General features: G+C 35.5%; 2 protein-coding genes across 10 annotated transcripts in view; one reads left to right on the top strand and one right to left on the bottom strand.

Moving 5' to 3' along the window:
• MNS1 (meiosis specific nuclear structural 1) overlaps window positions 1–7,384 on the top strand; it is a 65,095-nt gene extending 57,711 nt beyond the window's left edge. For 4 of the 5 annotated variants that reach the window (XM_072738593.1, XM_072738592.1, XM_025997400.2 and 1 more), the window contains 2 exons: window positions 3,920–4,045; window positions 5,416–7,384. In XM_072738593.1, the coding sequence (XP_072594694.1) occupies window positions 3,920–4,045; window positions 5,416–5,508 (219 nt within the window). In that variant the 3' untranslated portion in view covers window positions 5,509–7,384. The remainder of the gene's footprint in view (window positions 1–3,919; window positions 4,046–5,415) is intronic. The other variant, XR_003234818.2, reaches the window with a different exon arrangement.
• Window positions 5,893–23,237, bottom strand: part of TEX9 (testis expressed 9) — a 55,695-nt gene continuing 38,350 nt past the window's right edge. For 3 of the 5 annotated variants that reach the window (XM_025997534.2, XM_072738597.1, XM_072738596.1), the window contains 2 exons: window positions 7,092–7,226; window positions 5,893–6,260 (listed from right to left, as the gene is read on the bottom strand). In XM_025997534.2, coding sequence (XP_025853319.1) covers window positions 6,183–6,260; window positions 7,092–7,226 — 213 coding nt within the window. In that variant the 3' untranslated portion in view covers window positions 5,893–6,182. Of the gene's footprint in view, window positions 6,261–7,091; window positions 7,227–10,691; window positions 10,795–20,722; window positions 21,664–23,237 lie in introns of those variants that run through there. The other 2 variants (XM_072738598.1, XM_072738595.1) reach the window with 2 other exon arrangements.

Raw genomic sequence — 23,237 nt, 5'->3', positions numbered from 1 at the left:
CACATCGATTTGTCAGTTTCATTCATAAGCCTGAAATAATACTTATATAATCTGCCTCACTAGATTGTTGTGCTTTGAGAACCAAGTAAGATAACATGTGTTTTATAAACATAAACAGCTCTAAATATGAAGAGTACAGATTAGGCATATGATATTTTAAAATATTAATAGACGTGGTAGTGATAACCACTAACATTTATTGAGTGTTTACATGTGTCATTCACTATTCTAAGTCCATTAAAAGCAAAGTGATAACCTTAAACTTTCAACCCTTTGAGTTAGGTACTATTGGAAACTAAGGCAGAGGGAGATTATATATATTGCTCAAAGTTTCACAGCAAGTAAATGGCAGAGCTGGGATTAATAATTAATAAAGTGATGATATTTTCCTGTATGGGTAGACAGGAATAAAAGACTTGATTAAATATAAAATTATACTAAGAACACATTTCTTAAATCTGTAGTGTAAACATTTATAGAATTTGGTAGCTGTAATTTACTAATTGTGCAATTTAGTTGACCCATGAATAGCACAGGTTTAGGGGTGCTGACACTTCCTCCCCAACCCCAGTGAAAAACCCACATACACTTTTGACTCCCCCAAACTTAACAGCCTACTGATGACCAGAAGCCTTACAGATAACATAAAGATTTAATTAGTTCTTACTTTATATATGTATTATATATAAATATATATATATATATTGTATTCTTATTTTTTTTAAGATTTATTTATTTATTCATGAGAGAGACAGGCAGAGGGAGAGAGAGGCAGAGACACAGGCAGAGGGAGACAGGCAGAGCTCCCATGCAGGGAGCCTGATGTGGGACTTGATCCCAGGATCCTGGGAGCATGCCTTGAGCCAAAGGCAGATGCTCAACTGCTGAGCCACCCAGGCGTCCCTATACTGTATTCTTAAAGTAAGCTAGAGAAAAAAAAAATACTAGGAAAATCATAAGGAAGAGGAAATACATTTACAGTACTATATTGTATTTATCAAAAAAATACTGCAGGTAAGTGGACCTGTGCAGTTCAAACCTGTGGTGTTCATAGGTCAACCGTATGTTTATGGCAGAACTTTGTGGTTTTACCTGGAAATACATAATAGATGAATAAAAGCAGAAGGCTATTCTAAGTTGGCAGCATATGAAATTACCACAATGAGAAACTTGAATAATAGGCAAAGGAGTTAGGAGGAGGAGGAAAAAAAACAATGACAAGACAAAGAAATGGTTATAAAGGCAAGAGAATCTGGATGGTCTATCATAGAAAACCAGAGGGAGGGATCCCTGGGTGGCGCAGCGGTTTAGCGCCTGCCTTTGGCCCAGGGCGCAATCCTGGAGACCCGGGATTGAATCCCACGTCGGGCTCCCGGTGCATGGAGCCTGCTTCTCCCTCTGCCTCTCTCTCTCTCTCTGTGTGTGACTATCATAAATAAATACAAAAAAAAAAAAAAAGAAAAAAGAAAACCAGAGGGATCAGCTCTGTCTTGTGCCTGCTTCAAGAAGTGTTGAGATACTCTGGCTTTCCTCTTCCTCTCTTCTTACTCATTTCACACCATAGTTCTGTTGCCGTATTTCCAGATGTCTAAATGACATAAATCTTACAGGTGCATTAGAATTAAGGTTTCCACAATTGAACATTCCAGACATTTTTTCCAATTTCTGAATCTCGGTTAAAGACCACATATTCAGTCACCCAAGTCTATGACCTTGGAATCATTCCTGGATTTTTTACCCATTCCTATCTAATAATTTTAGTCAGCCACCAAATTCTGTTGACTTCACCTCAGCACTAAGTGTTAATCCAGTTTCTTTTCTTCATAACTTAGCTCAGACATTCAATAACATTACTGTGGACTACTGAAACTGTCAAATGGAAATCAGATAAAACTGCCTGAAGCATAGATACTTCTACAAACAATTTGCCTTAATTTTTTTCTAATGTAAATATTCCTAGTATGAAGTTGTGTGCTTAAAATATCAGTGAGATTGGGTTACATCCCAAGGGCAAGGGTGTTTTCATGATCATGGAACATATTAATCCATTCTATTACAATCCTATAAGGCTTTCACTCTGTTTTTCAGATTTCAGAGAAAATCCTAAATAGGTACCTACAGTTCTGTCTAGCTTTAAAAAACCATATGGTTAGTCAGACAAAATCTGAAACTCCCCAGGAAAGTTTACTACCAGCGATTCAGAATTTGTCCTAAATGGACAAATTGGTTTCAGATTTTTTTAAACAACCCTTATTCTAAAAATGTTTATTAGGATTTTTAATGTGTTTACCACATCCTGAGAAATCTTGTATTCTACCCAAGTTAGGTTTTTGTCCAGTGATGTACAATCTCTAACAAATGAGCTTTCCTCACATCACAGAACTTTCTTGGATCTTCTTTTTATAAGGAACAGATCAGTTAGGATTAGGTTTGACTACAGGTAGAGAGTACCAAATAAATAGTGGCTTAGTAGATAGTTTACTCTTCTCCCACATAAAAACCTAAAGATAGGCAATTCAGGGCTGGATGGAGGCTTTATTCAGTCTTCAGCAACCAGGCTCGGCCTAGCTTTTCACTGTGGCTTCCACAGGGTATAACTTTATCTTCATGATCTAAATTGGATCTTCACCCTTCATGTTTGAAGCAGGAGATGGAAGAGGTGAAGAAGGCACAAAGTGGGTGTGTAAGATTGATTCCCAGAATCTGCATATGACACTTTTGCTTATATTCCATTGGCAGAAACCATGTCCTGTTGTAAACACTTCTGACTAGTCATAAGGGAGCCTTTGAAATGTAGTCTCAAAAATATTTCAGGTATAAGAATTCCATGGCAGATTCTGTTACCCTATTTCATCTTAGAGATAAATAGGAGCCACTCAACTCTTTCAGTAACAAGATGGGTAAGAGTAATAAGAGTATCTTTTCTCAATTAGCTGTATCAATGGTGCTTCTGATTCTGTAATACAAATAGTATCATAGTAGACAAAATACTCTCATGAGAAGCAATTATAGGTTGAAGTGGCCGCAGATTTGGCTGTTTCGCAGCATCTTTCTTTATCTTCATCTGGTGACTACGAAGAGTTATTAGGTTATGTAGAAGCTAGCTAGCCTCCCATTGTAGCAAGAGAGACAGACATACTCTTCTAGTTTACATGACCTTGACAAGGAGAGGTCTGAAGAAATAGTGACCCTCGGAAACTATAGTTACTGCACAGACAAGCTTAACATTACTACTCCTTTAATTGTAGATAGGAACTCACTACTTCAGTGGTTTGCCTTTAGCACTCTTCTCTTTCCAAGAGGATTATTTGGGTACAACTCCATAAGAATTCTTTTAAGACCTAAAACTTTTTAAAGCTGGTCATCTCTTTCATAGTATATGGTACAGAATTTTGGTGTGGTTATGTAAGGGCATTCAGAACTCTCCTAAGAAACATTGGTTTTTCTGTTGGAACTCTCGTGGCTACTCTTGGGCCTCATGCAGGCTCTTAAAACTTTTAACGTTCATGGAAATATTTTCCTTTTATAGATATCCCTAGTCTGTTTTATCCAACTTTTGTTTTACATTGTAAGCTGCCTTTAGCACTTGACATATGGTAAACATTACATAAATATTTGAATTAGGAAATCCTTCCTTTGAACATTTTTTTCCTTGGTAATGAAGATACTGTCCTGAAAATATATACTTGCCTCCCTAAAATCCCAGTCATGGTTATTGTTTTTGTGACTTTAAGGGAATAATGACTGGAAAAGAGATATGTGTATATATAATACATGAAAAAGACATGTACTATATAGTATTTTCTGAAGTTAATGTCAAAAATAGTTCATCAATTTTATCTAATTTGCTGCAAGCATAGTTTTATTTGATAACTTCTTAAGACTAACGTATTCTGTAATAATAAAATTTTGTTTCCAGCAACGTGAACTGGAAGAATGGCAGTTACAGCAAAGACGACAAGGATGCATTAATGCAATTATTGAAGAAGAAAGACTAAAACTTCTTAAAGAACATGCTACAAAATTACTAGGATATCTCCCTAAAGTAAGTGAGATTTAACTCAAGGTATAATCTTCCTGTCCTCTACTAGCAGGGAAAATACATGGTAATTAGGATTTCAGGGGGCCTGTGTTTCACTTAGTTCTGGCGTTACAAAGCAGCAGTGGATGTTAGGCAGTCATTGATCTCTGTCTCTAAAATGAGAGCGTCGGTCTTGAACTTTCTTAGAAGTATACGCTAGATTTCCTGATTTTATATTCTAGAAATTTTTTCTTCCCTTTTGGTGTAGTAAGTCTAAAACTAAACTACCCTAAAGCAGTTGTGATACTTTGTACACCAAAATTGATAATACACAGGAAACTCTTGTAATTGGAAACACCGCTAATAGACACCTGTTTGAACCAAGTCCGAGATAGATTTGCTGTATGATGAATGGGAGGTTATAAGTAGGTAGTAGGCAGCTTGTTTTTAAAAGCACTTCCAAAAGATAACATTTTCATGTATAAGTGGTGAGATACATTCTGACTTATAAATGAAGTAACAAATAAGTTTCATAAACCATGTAAACATCTGGATGCATGTAAATACAATTTCCATCCTTCAAATATAGACATGTCATTTGACTTTTTATTCATTTGGAAGAACTGGTGCTTATTTTGTGTTCAATGCAGTGCTCAGGAAGGAAGGAGAAAGGGAAATGAGTAATTATTGCTTTTCCACAGGATGTTATAGTCTAACTGGTTGATAGGATTAATGAATATGAAATGATGTATTAATTTAAAAACAAGACTATAAATTCCAGAGAGTCTGGGATTTAGAGATTTTTAAAAGGAAATAATTGTAGAGATGGGGGAGAGTCTAACAAAACTAATAATCCTCAAATGACCTGAATTATTCTTTCGCTCCTTTAAATTATATAAGTAAATATTTAAGAGCCTCTTATATATAGTATAAGGGAAAAGAAAAGTAAATAAAAGCTTGGAGATTTTCATAGGGCTTGTTTAAATGGTGTAACTCCAAGCCTGGAGACTTTCCTGGAAGATTAAATGTTAGCTGATCAGTCCCTGAGTAGAGGCAAGAGTCTATCCCATGCACGAACCTGGCAAAGCTCAGTCTCTTTACCCTGACCTCTCTCTCATACCTTAAATTTTTTCTCATTCAGCCAGTGCAGGCAGTGGTGACAAAGAGCCCAGATTTGTATTACAAATTCTTACACTGGAGCTGATAGATATATCAAGCTAAAGAATATTTAATATAATTTTCAGAGAATAGTGATATTTTTCATAAACCTATTAAATAGATTTCATTATTTTGGAGATAACTTCACAAATTTGTAGTCTATGTATTTGTTAGTCTTAAAATTTAGTGAAGTGCTCTGGTATTTCAAGTAACCCACAAAAATATTTTTCTTGTAGGGAGTATTTAAAAAAGAGGATGATATCGATATGCTTGGTGAAGAATTTAGGAAAGCATATCAGAAAAGGAGTGAAATTTGTGGAGAGAAATGATACCATCAAGATTTGGTAAAACCCAGATTGTTTTTACCACTAGATGTCACCGTAACTTTTGTTTTATGGATTCACTATCACTGAAATGTAATCTATTTTTGTAAACAGTTGTTTTCTAATTAAAAAATTACAGAATATTTTTTAGCTACAAAATTGCTTTTAGTCAAACTCTTGTTCCTGAAATGATAATTTGAAGATCGGACTTCCATATCACTACCCAAGAGACTAATTTCTCCATTCTACTGCTGCTGCTCAGAGCTTTTTCTGCATCTCCATTCAGACTGCAGTTCCACAGGTATTTGTGTTTTAGGAACTTTATTTCCCAGATTTGGCCAAAGTATCTTTTCCTCTGTATTGTAAGGGAAAAGAACAGTTAAAACTGAGGAATTTCAAAGTGTTTTATTGTCAGAAGAACAATTTCTATCTCACAAACTATCACTTATGAACTAGTGCTGAATCTCTATAATATAAGAGGGCAAGTGGGTTATCCTATTTTACAAAATATTTCCTTTAATAATTACATGTCAATTCTGTATCCCCTAAATCTAAACAGGGAATTCTCTGGAGTTACCTGATGAAAGCCAATGAAATCAAAGTTTATAAAGAGTAAGAATAAATCATTAAAGTTTTAAATACAATGTATATGGGTCACATAGTCACATAAAGTAGATCATTTATGAATTTCCCCATTCAAGTGCCTTCATAAATTCCTCTTCGGTAAAAGACAGCATCTTGGCAGCTTCAATATGCATCTGCATTTATAACAAATCGATATTTTAGTATTAAAAGTAGACCACAGAACAATAGAAAATTGATAAAGGTATATAAATATGCTATCAATTATCAGCTCTGTTGGAATGTGTACTTGAATTCCAATAAACGTGAGATTTGAAATAATTACATTCAATGGTCAGCCTGTAAAAGCCTATTTTGCCCATGGTGGTTACTGAACCAATCTATTAAGAGAATATAGTAACATTTTAATTTATAAATTATAAATATAGTAACATTTAACTGTTACAAAAAGAGAAAGTGGCAGAACCATGATTTCATATCCTCTCACTACCAGGTGATTCATGTGCACAGAAGGGAATATAGCTTGGAATCAATCTTCAATGTTTCAAGAGGCAAGCCAATCCCCTAAGATAATAGTTATTCTTGTATATAATTAGGGAGTACCCATACTGTATTTCCAGTCCCATTTGCCACATTACTAATTTACTTGCAGGAAAATATCCATTTGCTTGGATGACACATATATAAATCTTATTGTGTATGTTATATAGATAAAATTTTGTGCCTAAGCATGTCAAACTATAAAACATATCTAAAGTAGAAATAACTATTTTAGTAGAGCAGTCCAAATAATATCTATGATTTAACTTTTTTTTTTTTTTTTTTTTTAAGATTTTAGAGAGAGAAAAGGAGCAGGGGGAGGGAAGGGGAGAAGCAGACTCCCCACTGAGCAGGGAGCCTAATGTGGAGCTCAATACCAGGACCTTGGGATCATGACCTGAGCCAAAGGTAGACGTTTAACTGACTAAGCCACCAGGTACTCCTGTGTTTTTTAAGGACAGACTCACCTTTTGCCTTTTTAAAATATCAATTAATTTTAATTGTTTCTTGAACCCTATCATTAATTCTCCTTTTTGTTTTTCTAGCTTCTTATTTTCTGATTTTAATGCTTCAATTTTTTGGTGTTCCTCATTGGCTATGTCCTGCAAAAGGAAAAAAAAAATCCCATATAGTCTTCACAATCTTTACTGGAAAAAATATTACTAATATGACAATAGTTTTTATAACTTTTTAACAGAAATATAAAATTTTTGTTGTCTTCTTTGCATTACTGAATAAATGTAACTTTGATAACCTGTAATGATGTTCATGTCTCACACATTTTAAACATTTTAGAAATAATTCAGTTCCAATAATGACGGCTTGTAATAGACAACTCTTCTGAGGGTAACAAAAAACATTTGAAGGTATAGATGAGTAATTGGTAGTGAGCAGAAACTGGAAGTGATATGATCCTTGAAAAAAAAGGAATCTGAGAGCACTTTCTACCTTATGGGTTCACAAGAGATAGACCTTACAGAAAAAGTAGTCTTACTGGGCTGAGGAATGAGACAGCAGCTTTGCCAGGGTGGTAGAAATTTCTAGGCGGCAAATCCTAGAAAGAATGGAGCCCTTGAAATTCCCTCAAATCCTTGGCAGACACCTAAATACCCTAAATACCCCAAATACCCCATGTGCAGGGTGAGACCCCTAGAAACACAAGAAAGACAATAGCTGTGGTCTAGCAAGCTGAGCAGAGAATTCAGCCACTGGCCTGACAAGGGAGAAAGAGTTTGTAATTCTGGCAAAAATTAACTGAATGAGCTCTGCAGCAATTTGGACAGTGCAGAAAAAGGACCAGTGAACTTTAAAACAGACCAGTAGAATTTAATGAAGTATAAGAAGATCTACTTAAATGTTAAAGGAAGTCTTTCATGAAAACAGACCATGATACCAGAAGGAAATCTGAATATGCATATGCATGCATAAAAAAGTACCAGAAATAATAACATATAATAAATATTAGACTTTTTCTTTTTAAAATAAATTGCTTTAAAAGATAATTGAAGATTTAAAAGATAATTGATGTCACCAAGATGGCAGATTAGGAAGCTCCAGGCCCTTGCCCCCAATGAACACACATGGAAACAGTGAAGATACAATGTATAAGAACTATAGAAGCCAATTAAGCAGCAGTAACAACCAAGCAAACACCTAACCAAGTAAAAGCCACATTCAAAATGATAGGAAATATCATGGCATTTATGCTCACCCTTTCTCCTTACCCTCCTGGGATATGGAAGGAAGCCTCTCAATTCATGGAAACAAGAGTAGAACCTGATTGTAATGTTCTGACTTGTCTGAGGATTGCTTGAGGGACTGTCTTGTCTGACTCTGAGCACTGATGGAATGGTGGCACAGTTTAGATTATCAGGTTGGAGGCTGCTGAAAGTAGTGGGAAATGCTGCACATGAGGGCTATAAGGGGGTCTGCAGAACCACAAATGCAAGAGATTATAGGCAAAAGAATAAAATATAACATTTAAGGCCTTTAGAAGAAGCAGGGCTGAAGCTCCTAGGAAATTAAGACATTTAAGTGACTGAAGACCTTTAAGAACTTTAATACAAAATGGCAATAGAAAATTCTTCCCCATCAGTAATAACTTGAAATGTAAATGAATTAAATTCCCCCTAGATTGGATAAAAAAAAAAAAGACATAAGTGTATTCTGTCTAGATCTAATGATATATATATAGATAGATGAAAATGAAAGGATGAAGATACTGCATGCAAATAGCACCCAAAGAGGATAGAGGTGGCTATATTAATTAGATAAGATAGACTTTACGTCAAAACAGTTACAAGACAAAAAAAAAAAGGCCATATTTTAATAAAAGGCTCATTTCACCAAGGAGTTTTAACAATTACATATGTACCAAACATCAGTTCCTAAATATACGAGGCAAACAGTGACAGAACTGGTGAGAAGAAAAAAACAGCTCTGCAATTAATAATAGACTTCAATACCCCACCTATGGATATAACTAGAAAGAGCAATAAGAACAGTACTTGAATAACCAACCAACTGGACCCAAAAGACATATACAGAACATTCCAACCAGCAAAAGCAAAATACACTTTTTTTCCTCTAAAGATTTGAGATAGAGAGAAGAGGGTAATAAGGGCAGAGAGAAACCCAAGCAGACTCTGCTGAATATGGAGCCTGACACAGAGCTTGATCTCACCACGCTGATACCACAACCTGAGCCAAAACCTAGAATCAGCCCTCAACCGACTACACCACCCAGGTGCCCCAAAATACACATTTTTAAAAAATGCACATGAAAGATTGGCCTAGATCATGTTAGGCCATGAAACAAGTATTAATTTTTAAAGACTGAAACCATACAAAGTGTCTATCCTGCTCACAGTAAAATGAAACTAGAATTCAACAGAATTTATGGAAAATCCATAAATATGTGAGAATTAACACACTCTTAACCAATGAGTTAAAGAAGAAATTGTAAGGGAAATAAAAGAATATCTTCAGAAAAATGACAATGAAAACACAATGTACCAAAATTTATAGGATGTAGGGAAAGCAATACTAAGGGGAAAATGTATAGCTATAAATGCTTATGTTAAAGAATAAAGATCTCAAATCAACAACCTAACTATAACTTAGAGAACTAAACCCAAAGCTAGTTGAAAACAGAAAATACTATAGGTTAGAGATAAATGAAATAGAGAATAAAATAACAGTGGAGAAAAATCAATGAAGCCAAGAGCTGGTTCTTGGAAAAGATCAACAAAACTGCCGAACCTTTACCCTAGACTAAGAAAAAAAAGAGAAGACTCAACAGCAGAAATGGAAGAGGGGATATTACAACCGACTTTACAGAAAAAACTTCTAAATGCAAGAGAAGACATTACAACTGATACCACAGAAATACAGAGGATGAACAATGGTATACCAATAAACTGGATAACCTAGACGAAATAAACTCCTAGACACTCCCAGTCTACTAAAACTGAATGATGAAGAAACAGGAAATCAGTTCAGGAAATCCAAACAAATACACAACTAGTTAGGAGATTGAAGGAGTATTTAAAAACCTCTCACAAGGAAATTCCCGAACCAAATAGCTTCACTGGTGAATTTTACCAAATATTTAAAGAAAAATTAACACCAATCATCCTCAGATTCTTTCCCCAAATTAAAGAGACCAAAATACTTCTAAATTCATTCAATAAAAGCCAGCATTAACCTGATACCAAAGCCAGACAAAAACACTACAGACCAATAATCCCTCACAAATACTAATGTGAAAATCTTCAACAAAATAATAGCAAACTGAATTCCACAGTACATGAAAAGGATTATACAGAATGACCAAGTGGAATATATTCCTGGAAGCAAGGATGATGGTTCAACATACAAAAATCAACTGACGGAACACTCCACATTAACGGAAGGGAAAAAAACACAATCCTCTCAATTGATGTAGATAAAGCATATGAGAAGATTCAACACAATTTCATGATAAAACCATTACACAAGGAACAGAATGCTCCCACTTCAACATAATAAGAGCCATATATGAAAAGCCCACAGATCATATACTCACTGGTAAAAGACTGGAAGCTTTTTCTCTATGATCAGGAACAAGACAAGGATACCTGCTTTTGCCAGTTTTATCCAACATAGTCCTAGAAATCTTGGTCAGAGCAGCTAGGGGAGAAAAAATAAATCAAAGGCATTCAAATAAAAAGGAAGCGATTATTCCTGTTCACAGATAACACAAAATGCAGAAAACCCGAAAGATTCCATAAAAAAACTAAGAATAACTTCATTTGGTAAAGCAGCAAGATACAGAATCAATACACAAAAATCACCTATATTTTTATATATTAATAATGAACATTCCTAAAAATTAATAACCATCAAAAAGAACAAAATACTTAGGAATAAATATAGCCAAGGAGGTGAAAGACTTCTACATAGAAAATTTCAAAACACTGCTGAAAGAATTTAGACACAAATGGACAGAAATTCTGTGTGTGTGGATTGGAAAGATTTAATAGTTATGATGCCAATACTACCCCAAAGATACAGTTTAAATGTAATCTCTATCAAAATCCCAATTGTGTTTCTTACAGAAACAGAAAGATCCATCCTAATATCCATAGGGAATCTCAAAAGATCACAAATAGCCAAACAATTCCGAAAATGAATAACAAAGTTGGAGGTCTCATACTTCCTGATTTCAAAATTTATGACAACACTACAAGAATCAAAAACAATATGATACCTTCATAAAAGACATATAGACCAATGGAATAGAGAGCCCAGAAATAAACCTATGTACATAAGAACAAATGATTATGGACAAGGGTGTCAAGCCTGGAAAATGACATCTTCTCTAATAAACAGTGCTAGGAAACTTGATATCCCCAAGCAAAATAATGAACTTATACCCCTATATTATGCCATATATAAAAATTAACTCAAATTTAGTTAGTTTAGACATCTAAATATAATCCTAAAATTATGAAACTGTTAGAAGAAAACAGAGGACATGGTACATGATATTGGATTTGGTTAGGATTTCTTAGAACACCAACAGTACAGAAGAAAAAATAAACTGGACTACATCAAAGGACAAAATCAACAGAGTGAAAGGCAACCTATATAATGGTTTGCAGATATTTGCAAATCATGTATCTGATAAGGAGTTAAAATCCAGAATATGTAAAGAACTCCAAATCATTAAAAGAGCACAATGAGTCCTTTGCGTATTTTTTAGACCTTTCTCCAAAGAAGATATATAAATGACTAACAAGCACATAAAAAGGTGGTCAGCATCACCACTCATTAGGGAAATGCAAACCAAAATCACAATGAGAGAACCACCTAATAAACATTAGGATGACTACCATAAAATAAAACCAAAAGCAAAAGAAACAACAAACGAGTGCTGATGAGGATACAGAGAAATTGGCACCCTGAGAACCTGGGAGCTAAGTGGTTGCGTGTCTGCCTTTGGTTCAGGTCATGATCCCAGGGTCCTGGGATTGTGTCCTGCATCAGGCTCCTAAGAGGGAGCCTGCTTCTCGCTGGCTATGTCTCTGCCTCCCTGTGTGTATCTCTCATGAATAAATAAAATCTTAAAAAAAAAAAAAGAAGAAGTTGGAATCCTCATGCATCAATGGTGAGGATGCAAAATGATGCAGCTGTGTGGAAAAGCAATATGGTTGTTTCTTAAAAAAGCAATATGGTTGTTTCTTAAAAAATGAAAGATTTACCATATGATCCAGTAATTCCACATCTGGACATATATCCAAAGTAATTGAATGCAGGGTCTTAAAATAATTAATTGTACACTCATGTTCATAGCAGGATTATTCATAATAGCCAAAAGGTGGGAGCAACCCAAGTATTTATCCACAGACTAGTGGATAAACAAAATGTGGCTGGTTTGTTTGTATACACACACATACACAAGTGCGCGTGCACACACACACACACAGTGGATTATTACTAAGCCTTAAAAAGGAATGAAATTTTGACACATGGTACAACATGGATGAAACTTGAAGACATTATGCTATGTGAAATAAATCAGTCACAAAAAGAGAAACATTGTATGAACCATTTATGTGATGTAAACCACCATATAGAGTGGTCAAAATCATAAAGATAGAAAGTAGAATTGTGGTTGTCAGAGTGATGGAAAGGGGAATGAGGAATTGCTGTTTAATGAACACAGTTTCAGTTTTTGCAAGATGAAAAAAAAGTTCTGGAGTCTGGCTGCATAATAGTGTGCATATATGTAATACCATGAACTGTACACTTAAAACATAAAAGGGTATTTTTATGTGTATTATACCAAAATTAATTTTTAATTTTTTTCAAAATTAATTTTTAATTTCTTTATTTTTAAAGATTTTATTTTATTTATTCATGATAGACACAGAGAGAGAGAGAGAGAGAGGCAGAGACACAGGCAGAGGGAGAAGCAGGCTCCATGCAGGGAGCCCGACGTGGGACTCGATCCCTGGTCTCCAGGATCACACCCTGGGCCAAAGGCAGGCACTAAACCGCTGCACCACCCAGGGATCCCCTAATTTTTAATTTTAAAAGGTAATTCTTTAAGGCAAAAGGTAATGATGTAGTGTGGAGTTTGTGTATAAGTAAAATATATAACAATAGCAAAAATGGTACGAGAGTAAATGAAAGTACACTACTAAAAGGTTCTTACGTTATTCAAAAAGTGCTGTGATATTACTGGAAGACAGACAATGGTAAGTTAAAGAAGTGTATGATAGGGGATCCCTGGGTGGCGCAGCGGTTTGGCGCCTGCCTTGGGCCCAGGGCGCGATCCTGGAGACCCGGGATCGAATCCCACATCAGGCTCCCGGTGCATGGAGCCTGCTTCTCCCTCCGCCTGTGTCTCTGCCTCTCTCTCTCTCTGTGACTATCATAAATAAAAAAATAAATAAAAAATAAAAAATAAAAAGTGTATGATAAATACTAAAATGTTCATAGAAAAGTTGAGATAATACAGGAGATAAAATGGAATCATTAAAAGAATATTCAAAAGGAGAGAAAGAAGGGAAAGAAAGAAAATTAGGAATAAAAAACAAGAACAAAATTAAATCCAACCATATTAATAATCGCATTAAATGTAATTCTATACATTCCATTGAAAAGTCAGAGACTGTGACATTGAACAAATGAATGAATAAGTAAAAAGTACTCAACTGTATGCTGCCTATATAAGATACAAAGGAGTTATAAGTAAAAGGATGGAAAAAAGATCTCCTAATGCTATCACTAATTAAAAGAAAACTAAAGTGGGTGTCTGGCTGGCTTAGTTGGTAGGGCACATGATGTGACTCTTAATCTCAGGGTCATGAGTTTAAGCCCCTCATTGGGCATGGAGACTACATTAAAGAAACAAACAAACCTTAAAAAAAAAGCTGCAGTTACTTAATATCTAAGAGTATATCACAACAAAGACAATTATGAGGAATATAAATTGTATCACAATAATAAAGGGTTCAACTCATTATGAGGACATAACAATCTTATATTTTAATGTATCTACCATTAGGCCTCCAAAGTACATGATGCAAAAACTGCCAAAACTAAAAAAGGGGAAATAATCCACAATTCTGTTTGGAGATCAGTACCCCTTCTCAATCACTGATAGAACAAGTAACTAAAATATGTGTAAAGATACAGAAGACTTGAATACACTATCAAGCAACTTGACATAATTGACATTTACTGAATACTCCTCCCAGTAAACACAGAATATACATTCTTTACAAGGAGACAGGGAACATATGCCAATTTAAATCACATTCCAGGCCATAAAACAAAGCTCTATAAATTTACAATGATTCAAATAAGAACAAATGCTCAGGGAAGACCGAGTAGGAGGTCCCTAAATTAACCTTGTCCTGAGATACAACTAGGTAACACATCAGTGCAGATAACCCAGAAAATGACCTGAAAACTGGAAGAACAAACTCCACAACTGAATGTAGAGAAAAGGCCACATCAAAGAGAGTGGGAAGGGTAGATATGCAGTTGGCAGCTAAACCCCACAGGTCTGGCCACCAGAGAGAGGAAGCCATAGGTGTGGAAAGGGGTGAGAAACAGACTATCACACTGGGGAGCCTGCAGAGGGAAGACAAAGCCCCATGGCATTTGGCTGTGAAAATCAGAGGGGTCAAATTTCAAGAGTTCTTACAACCAGTGATACTAAAAGCCTGGAACTTTAAAAATCAGCAGGCCCAGCTATGGGAGATCCCAGAGGACAAGAGGAAGCGTAGTCCCCACCCTTAAAGAGTCAGCACAAAAAACAGCCCCAGAGACACAGCTTAAAGCAGCAGTTTGAAAAAACATCTGGGGGCACCTAGGTAGCTCAGCTGATTAAGCATCTGACTTTGGCTCAGGTCACAATCCTGGAGTCCTGGAATCAAGCCTTGCATCAGGCTCCCTGCTTAGCAGGGAGTCTGCTTCTCCCTCCACCTCTGTCCCTCCCTCCATTTGTGTGCTCTCTCTCTAGGTTGCTCTCTCAAATAAAATCTATAAAAAGAAAAGAAAAACATCTGAGAGAGTTAGTTACTAACTTCGGAGTTCCCTGAGGAACTTCTCTAGGAACAAAGGAGCTGGCAGCCTCCATTTCCCTCTCCTGCCCCCAAGCATAATCACATGATCACCTATGGGAACCAGCTCAGCATCTGCATTCACTACCTAACTTGCTTAGACCATGCCCTACTGCCTCCAAATACAACTGCTTCAGTCCCTTCATTGTAGGTCCCCTCCCTGAGAATAGTGCAATCTTTGCCAATACTGCATCTCCCAACCTCCTACAGATGACATGCACACATTGGTAAAACTGCACCCCTCACTTCCCTGCTCCTGTGCAACCTGCAGAGCACCCCAGATGCCTGGTCTTCCCAACATCTTCATCCCCTGGAGGACCAGCACCACTTTGCTAAAAATACACCCCTACACCCCCTGCCCACTACGTTTTGGCACAACAGAGGTAGCTGACTTTCCCAACACACAGGAACAAAGAGAGTTAGGCAAAATTAAGAGAGGAATATGTCCCATATGAAAGAACAGGACAAAATCTTAGCAAGACACCTAAGAGAAACAGAGATAAATATGCCTGACAGAGAATTTAGTAATGATCATAAACATACTGGACTTGAGAAGAGTAAAAGACATTAGTGGGATCCTTAACACAGACATTTTAAAAAAAGAACTGATCAGAGATGAAGAAAAAACAATTGAAATTAAAAAATATACTTGATGGAATAAATAATAGGCTAGAGGAAGGAGGGGAACAAATTAATGATCTGGAAGACAGAGTGACAGAAAGTAAGCTGAGCAAATGAGAAAAAAATTATGTAAAATGAGAATAGACTTAGGGAATTCAGTGACTCCACCACATTTAATATATTATATTCACATTATAGGGATTAAGAAGAAGAAGAGAGAAAAGAGAGCAGAATATTTAAGTGAAGACATAACAGCTGAAAACTTCCCTAATCTGGAGAAGGAAACAGATATCCAGATCCTGGAGGCACAGATATTGTCCAACAAAATCTTCTCAAAGAGGTCCATACCAAGACATAGAAATTAAAATGGCAAAATGTAGTGAGAAAGAAAAGAAACTCAAAAGCAGCAAGAGAAAAGAAGAGTTACATATAAGGGGAAAGCCCATAAGGCTATCAGCAGATTTTTCAACAGAAACTTAGCAGGCCAGAAGAAAATGGCATGACACATTCAAAGTGCTGAAAGGGAAAAACCTGCAGTGAAGAATATTCAATCCAGTAAGGTTATCATTCATAATAGAAGGAGAGAAGAAGAGTTTCTTAGACAGGAGCACATGGGTGGGTCAGTGGCTGAGCATCTGGCCTTTGGCTCAGGGCATGATCCTGGGGTTCTGGGATCCAGTCCTGCATCAGGCTCCCTGCAGGGAGCCTGCTTCTCCCTCTGCCTCTCTCTGTGTGTCTCCATGAATAAATAAAATCTTAAAAATTTTTTTTTCTCAGACAAAAACTAATGGAGTTCATAAGCACTAAACAAGCCCTACAAGAAATATTCAAGGGGACTCTTTGAGTAGAAAGTAAAGACGATCGGTGAGAGTATGAAAAATAGGAAACACAAAAGCAGTAAAAATAAGTATGTCTATAAAAATACTCAGGGGATTCACAACATAAAAGGATATAAAATATGACATCATAAACCTAAAACAAGGTAGGAGAAAAAAATGGATTCAAACTTAAGCAACCATCAACTTCATATAGACTGCTAAATGCAGAAGATGTTATATACACACCTAATGGTAACCATAAATCAAAAATCAGTAATAAATATGCACAGAATAAAGAAAAATGAATCCTAGTATATCACTAAAGAAAGTTAGGAAACCACGGAAGAGAGCAAGACAAGAAAGAATCAGAAAAACTACAATAACAACCACAAAACCAGTAACAAAATATTAAATACTTATCTGTCAATAATTACTCTGTAAATGGACTAAATGCTCCAACTGAAACAGAGGGTGACAAAATGGATGAAAAAACAAAACCCATCTATATGCTGCCTACAAGAGACTTACTTTAGACCTAAAGACACCTGCATATTGAAAATGAGGGGATGGAGAAACATTTATTGTGCAAGTGGATGTCAAGAAAGATGGGGTAACAGTACTTATATTGGACAAAATAGATTTTAAAACACTAACAAGACAAAGAAGGACTATATAAAATAATAAAGGGGACAATCCAATAAGTAGATACAATTGTAAATGCTTATATACCCAACATGAAAGCACCCAAATATGTAAAACAGTAAAACATAAAGGAACTAATGGATAGTAATGCAATAATAGTAGGGGACTTAAACACCCCACTTATATCAATGGAGAGATCAGATCATCTAAACAAAATCAACAAGGAAAGAGTGGCTTTAAATGATACAGTGGACCAAATGGACTTAACAGATATATTCAGAACATCCTAAAATAGCAGAATAGAGATTCTTTTCAAGCACATACGAAACACTCTCCAGAGCAGACATTTACGCCACAAAACAAGTCTCAACAGATTAAAAAATATTGAAGTCATACCATGTATCTTTTCTGACTATGGTGCTATGAAACTAGAAATCAAACACAAGAAAAAAATCTGGGAAGAGCACAAATACATGGAGGCTAAATAACATGCTACTAAAAAATTAATGGGTGAACCAAGATATCAAAGAAGAAATAAAAAATTACATGTAAATAAGTGAAAATGAAAACACAACAGTGCAAAACCTTTGGGATGTAGCAAAAGCAGTTCTAAAAGAGAAGTTTATAGCAATACAGGTCTACCTCAAGAAACAAGAAAAATCTCAAACCACCTAATCTTACACCTAAAGGAATTAGAAAAAGAAAAAACAAAACCCAAAACCAGCAGAAGGAAGGAAACAATAAAGCTTATAGCAGAAATAAGTGATATAGAAACTATAAAAACAATAGAACAGATCAATGACACCAGGAGGTGGTTCTTTGAAAAGCTCAACAAAATTGATAAACCTCGAACAAGACCCAAGAAAAAAAGTGAGGGGCAGGGGAGAGGACTCAAATAAAACCACAAAAGAGAAATGACTACAAACACCACATAAATACAAAGAATTATTATATGCCACAACCTGGACAACCTGAAAGAAACTGATAAGTTCCTAGAAACACATAACCTACCAAAACTGAAGAAATAGAAATTTTGAATAAACTAATTACCAGCAATGAAATTGCATAAGTAATCAAAAAGATCCTAACAAACACAAGTCCAGAACCAGAAAGCTTCACAGGAAAATTCTACCAAATATTTTAAAAAGAGTTAATAATACCTATTCTTCTCAAACTATTCCAACAAATAGAAGAGGATGGGAAACTTCCAAATTTATTCTATAAGAGCAGCATTACTCTGATACCAACACCAGATAAAGATACAACAAAAATAAAACAAACTATAAGCCAATCTCTCTGATGAACATATATGCAGAAATCCTCAAGAAAATATTAGCAAATGAAATCCAACAGTACATTTAAAAAAATCATTCATCACAATCAAGTGGGATTTATCCCTGGGATGCCAAGGTGATTCAGCATTCATAAATCAATCAACATGATAGATCACATTACTAAGACAAAGAATACAAACCATAATAGTAATTTCAATAGATGCAGAAAAAAAAGCATTTGATAAAGTGCATCCATTCATGATTTTAAAAAACCCAACACAAAAAACCATCAACAAAGTAGGTTTACCTAAACATAATAAAGGCCTTCTATGAAATCTCACAGCATACATCATATTCAATGGTGCAAAACTGAGAGCTTTACCTTAAAGTCAGGAACAAGACAAGGATGTCTACTCCCATCACTCTTATTCACTATAGAATTGGAAGTCCTAGCCACAGCAATCGAACAGAAAGAAACAAAAGGCATCCACATTGGTAGTAAAGAAGTAAAACTTTCACTATGTGAAAGACCTGTACTGTGAAAACTGTGTAACATTGATGAAAATAATTGAAGACAACACAAAGAAATGGAAAGATATTCCATGTTCATGGATTGCAAGAACAACTGTTAAAAAGTCCATACTACCAAAGCAATCTACAGATTTAATGCAATCCCTATCAAAATACAGCCAGCAGGGGCACCTAGGTAGCTCAGTTGGTTAAGCATCTGACTCTTGATTTCGGCTCAGGATTGTAAGATCAATCCCCACTTTGTGATCAGCACTCAGGAGTCTGCTTGAGATTCTTTCCCACTGCTCCACACTCACCTCTCGCTCTCAAATAAATAAATAAATCTTAAAAAAATAATACCACCAGCATTTTTCACAGAACTAAAACAAACAATCCTAAAATTTGTATGGAACCTCAAAAGACCCCAAATAGCCAAAGTAATCCTGAAAAAGAAAAATAAATCTAGGGGTACCTGAGTGGCTAAGTGGTTGAGCATCTTCCTTTGGCTTAGGTTATGATCCCAGGGTCCTGGGATCGAGTCCCACATCAGGCTTCCTGTAGGGAGCCTGCTTCTCTCTCTGCCTCTCTCTGCGTCTCTTATGAATAAATAAAGAAAATCTTTAAAAAAAAAGAAATCTAAAGGTATCCTAATTGCAGACTTCAAGTCATACTACAAAGCTATAGTAATCAAAACAGAATGGTACTGACACAAAAATAACACAAAGATCAACAGAACAGAATAGAGAGCCCAGAAATAAACCCACAATTACATGGTCAATTAATCTTTAACAAAGGACGAAACAATATGCAATGGGAAAAAGATGGTCTCTTTAACAAGCCAAGTTGGGAAAACTGGACAGCTACATGCAAAAGAATGAAACTGGACCCCTTTCTTACACCACACACAAAAATAAATTCAAAATGGATAAATGTCTAAATGTGAGACCTGAAACCATAAAAACCTTAAAAGAGAGCATAGGCAGTAATTCCGACTTTAGCTGTCGCAACATTTTTCAAGATATGACTCCTGAGACAAAGGAAATAAAAGCAAAAATAAACTATTGGGACTACATCAAAACAAAAAGCTTTTGCACAGTGAAGGAAATAATCAACAAAACTAAAATGCAACCTACTGAATGGGAGAAGATATTTGCAAAAGACATATCCCATAAAGGGTTAGCATCCAAAATATATAAAGAACTTCTACAACACCCCCCCAAAAATAATCCAATTAAAAATGAGTAAAAGACATGAACAGACTTTTCTCCAGAGTAGACATATAGATGGGCATCCAGGAAATGCAAATCAAAACCGCAAGAGGTATCACTTTATACATGCCAGAATGGCTAAAATAAAAAAAACACAAGAAACAACAAGTGTTGACAAGGATGTGGTGAAAAAGGAATCCTTATGCATTGTTGGTGAGAATGAAAACTGGTGAGCCACTGTGGAAAATAATATGAAGTTTCCTGAAAAAATTCAAAAATAGAAATACCATATGATCTAGTAATTCCACTACTCAGTGTTTACCCAAAGAATATCAAGAGTAATTAAAAAAATTCAAATTCAAAAAAATATATATGTTTATCTCTCTTTATTGTAGCATTATTTAAAATAATAAAATACAGAAACAGCCCAAGTGTCCATCAACTGATAAATGGATAAAGAAATGGTGTATATCCAATACAAAATGAAATATTATTCAGCCATAAAAACGAATGGAATCTTGCCACTTGCAACATCATGGATAGAACTAAGGGAGTATAATGCTAAACGAAATAAGTCAGCCAGAGAAAGAAAACTACTGTATGATTTCACTCATGTGGAAATTAAGAAAATAAATAAGCACAGCAAAAGAAGGAGTGATTGAGAGAGAGAGAGAGACAAATCGAGAGTTAACGAAAAAGAAATGATGGTTACCAAAGGGGAGTTGAGTAGGGCAATGGGTTAAATAGGTGATGGGGATTATAAAGTATACTTTTCATGATGAGCACAGAGTAATATATAGAATTGTCCAATCACTATATTGTATACTTGTAACTAATATAACCCTGTATGTTAACTAGGCTTGAATTTAAAACAAAACAAAACAAGAACAAAGGCATGGTATGCCCACTATGGGATTAAATTAGAAATCATTAAGAAAGGTATCTGGAAAAATTCCCAAATATTTGTTAATGAAATGACAAGCTACTAAATAGCTCGTAATAAAGAAATGAGGAAAATTAGAAGGTATTCTGAAAATGAAAATGTGACAAATCAAAGTTTAGCTGAAAGAACGCATAGAGGAAATTTATAATGTTAAATGCTTATATTAGAAAAGAAAGGTTTCAAACCACAGGTCTCCTTCCATTTCAATAAACTAGAAAAGAACAAACTGAACCCAATTAAGAAAAGAGAAGGAGGGGATCCCTGGGTGGCGCAGCGGTTTGGCGCCTGCCTTTGGCCCGGGGCGCGATCCTGGAGACCCGGGATCGAATCCCACGTCGGGCTCCCGGTGCATGGAGCCTGCTTCTCCCTCTGCCTGTGTCTCTGCGCCTCTCTCTCTCTCTGTGACTATCATAAAATAAAAAAAAAAAAAAAAAAAAAAATTTAAGAAAAAAGAAAAGAGAAGGAAATAACAAAGAGCAGAAATCAATAAAAGAGAAAACTGAGGAAAAACAATGAAAGCAGATTTACTAAGGCTCTAGTAAGACTGAGCAGGAAAAGAGGATACAAATAACCAATATTAAGAATGAGGGAAAAAAAGGAAACCTATGATAATGTGGAGGAACATCACTATAGATTAGACAGTTATTTAAAGGACAATAAGGCAGTAACATTTAAAAAAATGTGAGACCTGAAACCATAATAAATTTGACAACATAGATAAAATGGAGAGATTCCTTGAAAAACACCCAAATCACACAGTAAGATACAGATAGCCTCTATATAGAATACTTTTGTATCTGTTAAAGAAATTGAATTTGAAATTCAAAATATTTTCACATGAACTAAGGATGATTTTATTTTGACAAGGCTAAATAAACTAAAAAAAAAAAAAAAAAAAAAAAAGAAAGAAATCTGGTGAAGAATATGCCACAGGGACCATATCAGCCCGCAAAACCTAAAATAGTTATTAGCTGGCCCTTTATAGAAAAACTACGCCTACCCTTGGCCTGTGTAGAATTCTAAGGATTCAGGGTGCCTGGTGGCTCAGTGGTTGAGCGTCTGCCTTTGGCTCAGGTCATGATCCCAGGGTCCTGGGATTGAGTCCTGCATCAGGCTCCCTGCAGAGAGCCTGCTTCTTCCTCTGCCTATGTCTCTGCCTCTCTGTGTGTCTCATGAATAAATAAAATCTTAAAAAAAATACTAAGGATTCTAGACGAAAAAAATTCTAGACTTTAGCAAAGTTTCAAGATACAAATTGAATATATGAAAGTAAACTGCATCTCTCTATTCTAGCAACAAATGATTGGGAATTGAAATTTTAAAAATTTATAGTAACATGAAGAGAGATTAAATACTAAGGGCTAAGTGTGGGGGGGAAATGTATAAGACCTGTAGGCTGAAAACTACAAAAATATTGCCTAGAGAAAATGAAGAAGGCTTACAAAATAGATATGCTCTATTCATGATGTGAAAAACACAGTATTGTTAAGAGGCCACTTTTCCCCAAATTGATCTACAGATTCAGTGCAACTCCAATGAAAACTCCAAAAAAACTTTTTGTAGAAATAGGCAAGGTAATTCTAAGATTATATGGAAATGCACAGGACCTAAAACAGCCAAAGCAATTTCTGAAAAGAACAAAATCATACTACATGCTTTCAAGATTTTATTATAAAGATGTAATAATCAAGACAGTGTGCTATTAGCATAAAGACAGACACAGAGATCAATGGAACAGAAGAGAGGTTCTAGAAATAGTAGCACACATATGTGGGCAACTAATTTTCAACAAAAGTGTCAGGGCAATTCAATGGTAAAGGATAATCTCTCAACAAATAGTGCTCCATATATACCAATAATGAAATGAACCTTGACCCTTATAAAAAATTCACCCAAAAGCTCAAGCTACGCAACTTCTAGAAAACTACATAGGAGTAAATCATCGTGACCTTAGATTTAGCAAAGAATTCTTAAATAGG

This window comes from Vulpes vulpes, chromosome 15 (assembly GCF_048418805.1).
Source record: "Vulpes vulpes isolate BD-2025 chromosome 15, VulVul3, whole genome shotgun sequence".
In the NCBI taxonomy this organism is placed as follows: Eukaryota; Metazoa; Chordata; class Mammalia; order Carnivora; family Canidae; genus Vulpes; species Vulpes vulpes.
This window is presented reverse-complemented; position numbering and strand designations above follow the sequence as displayed.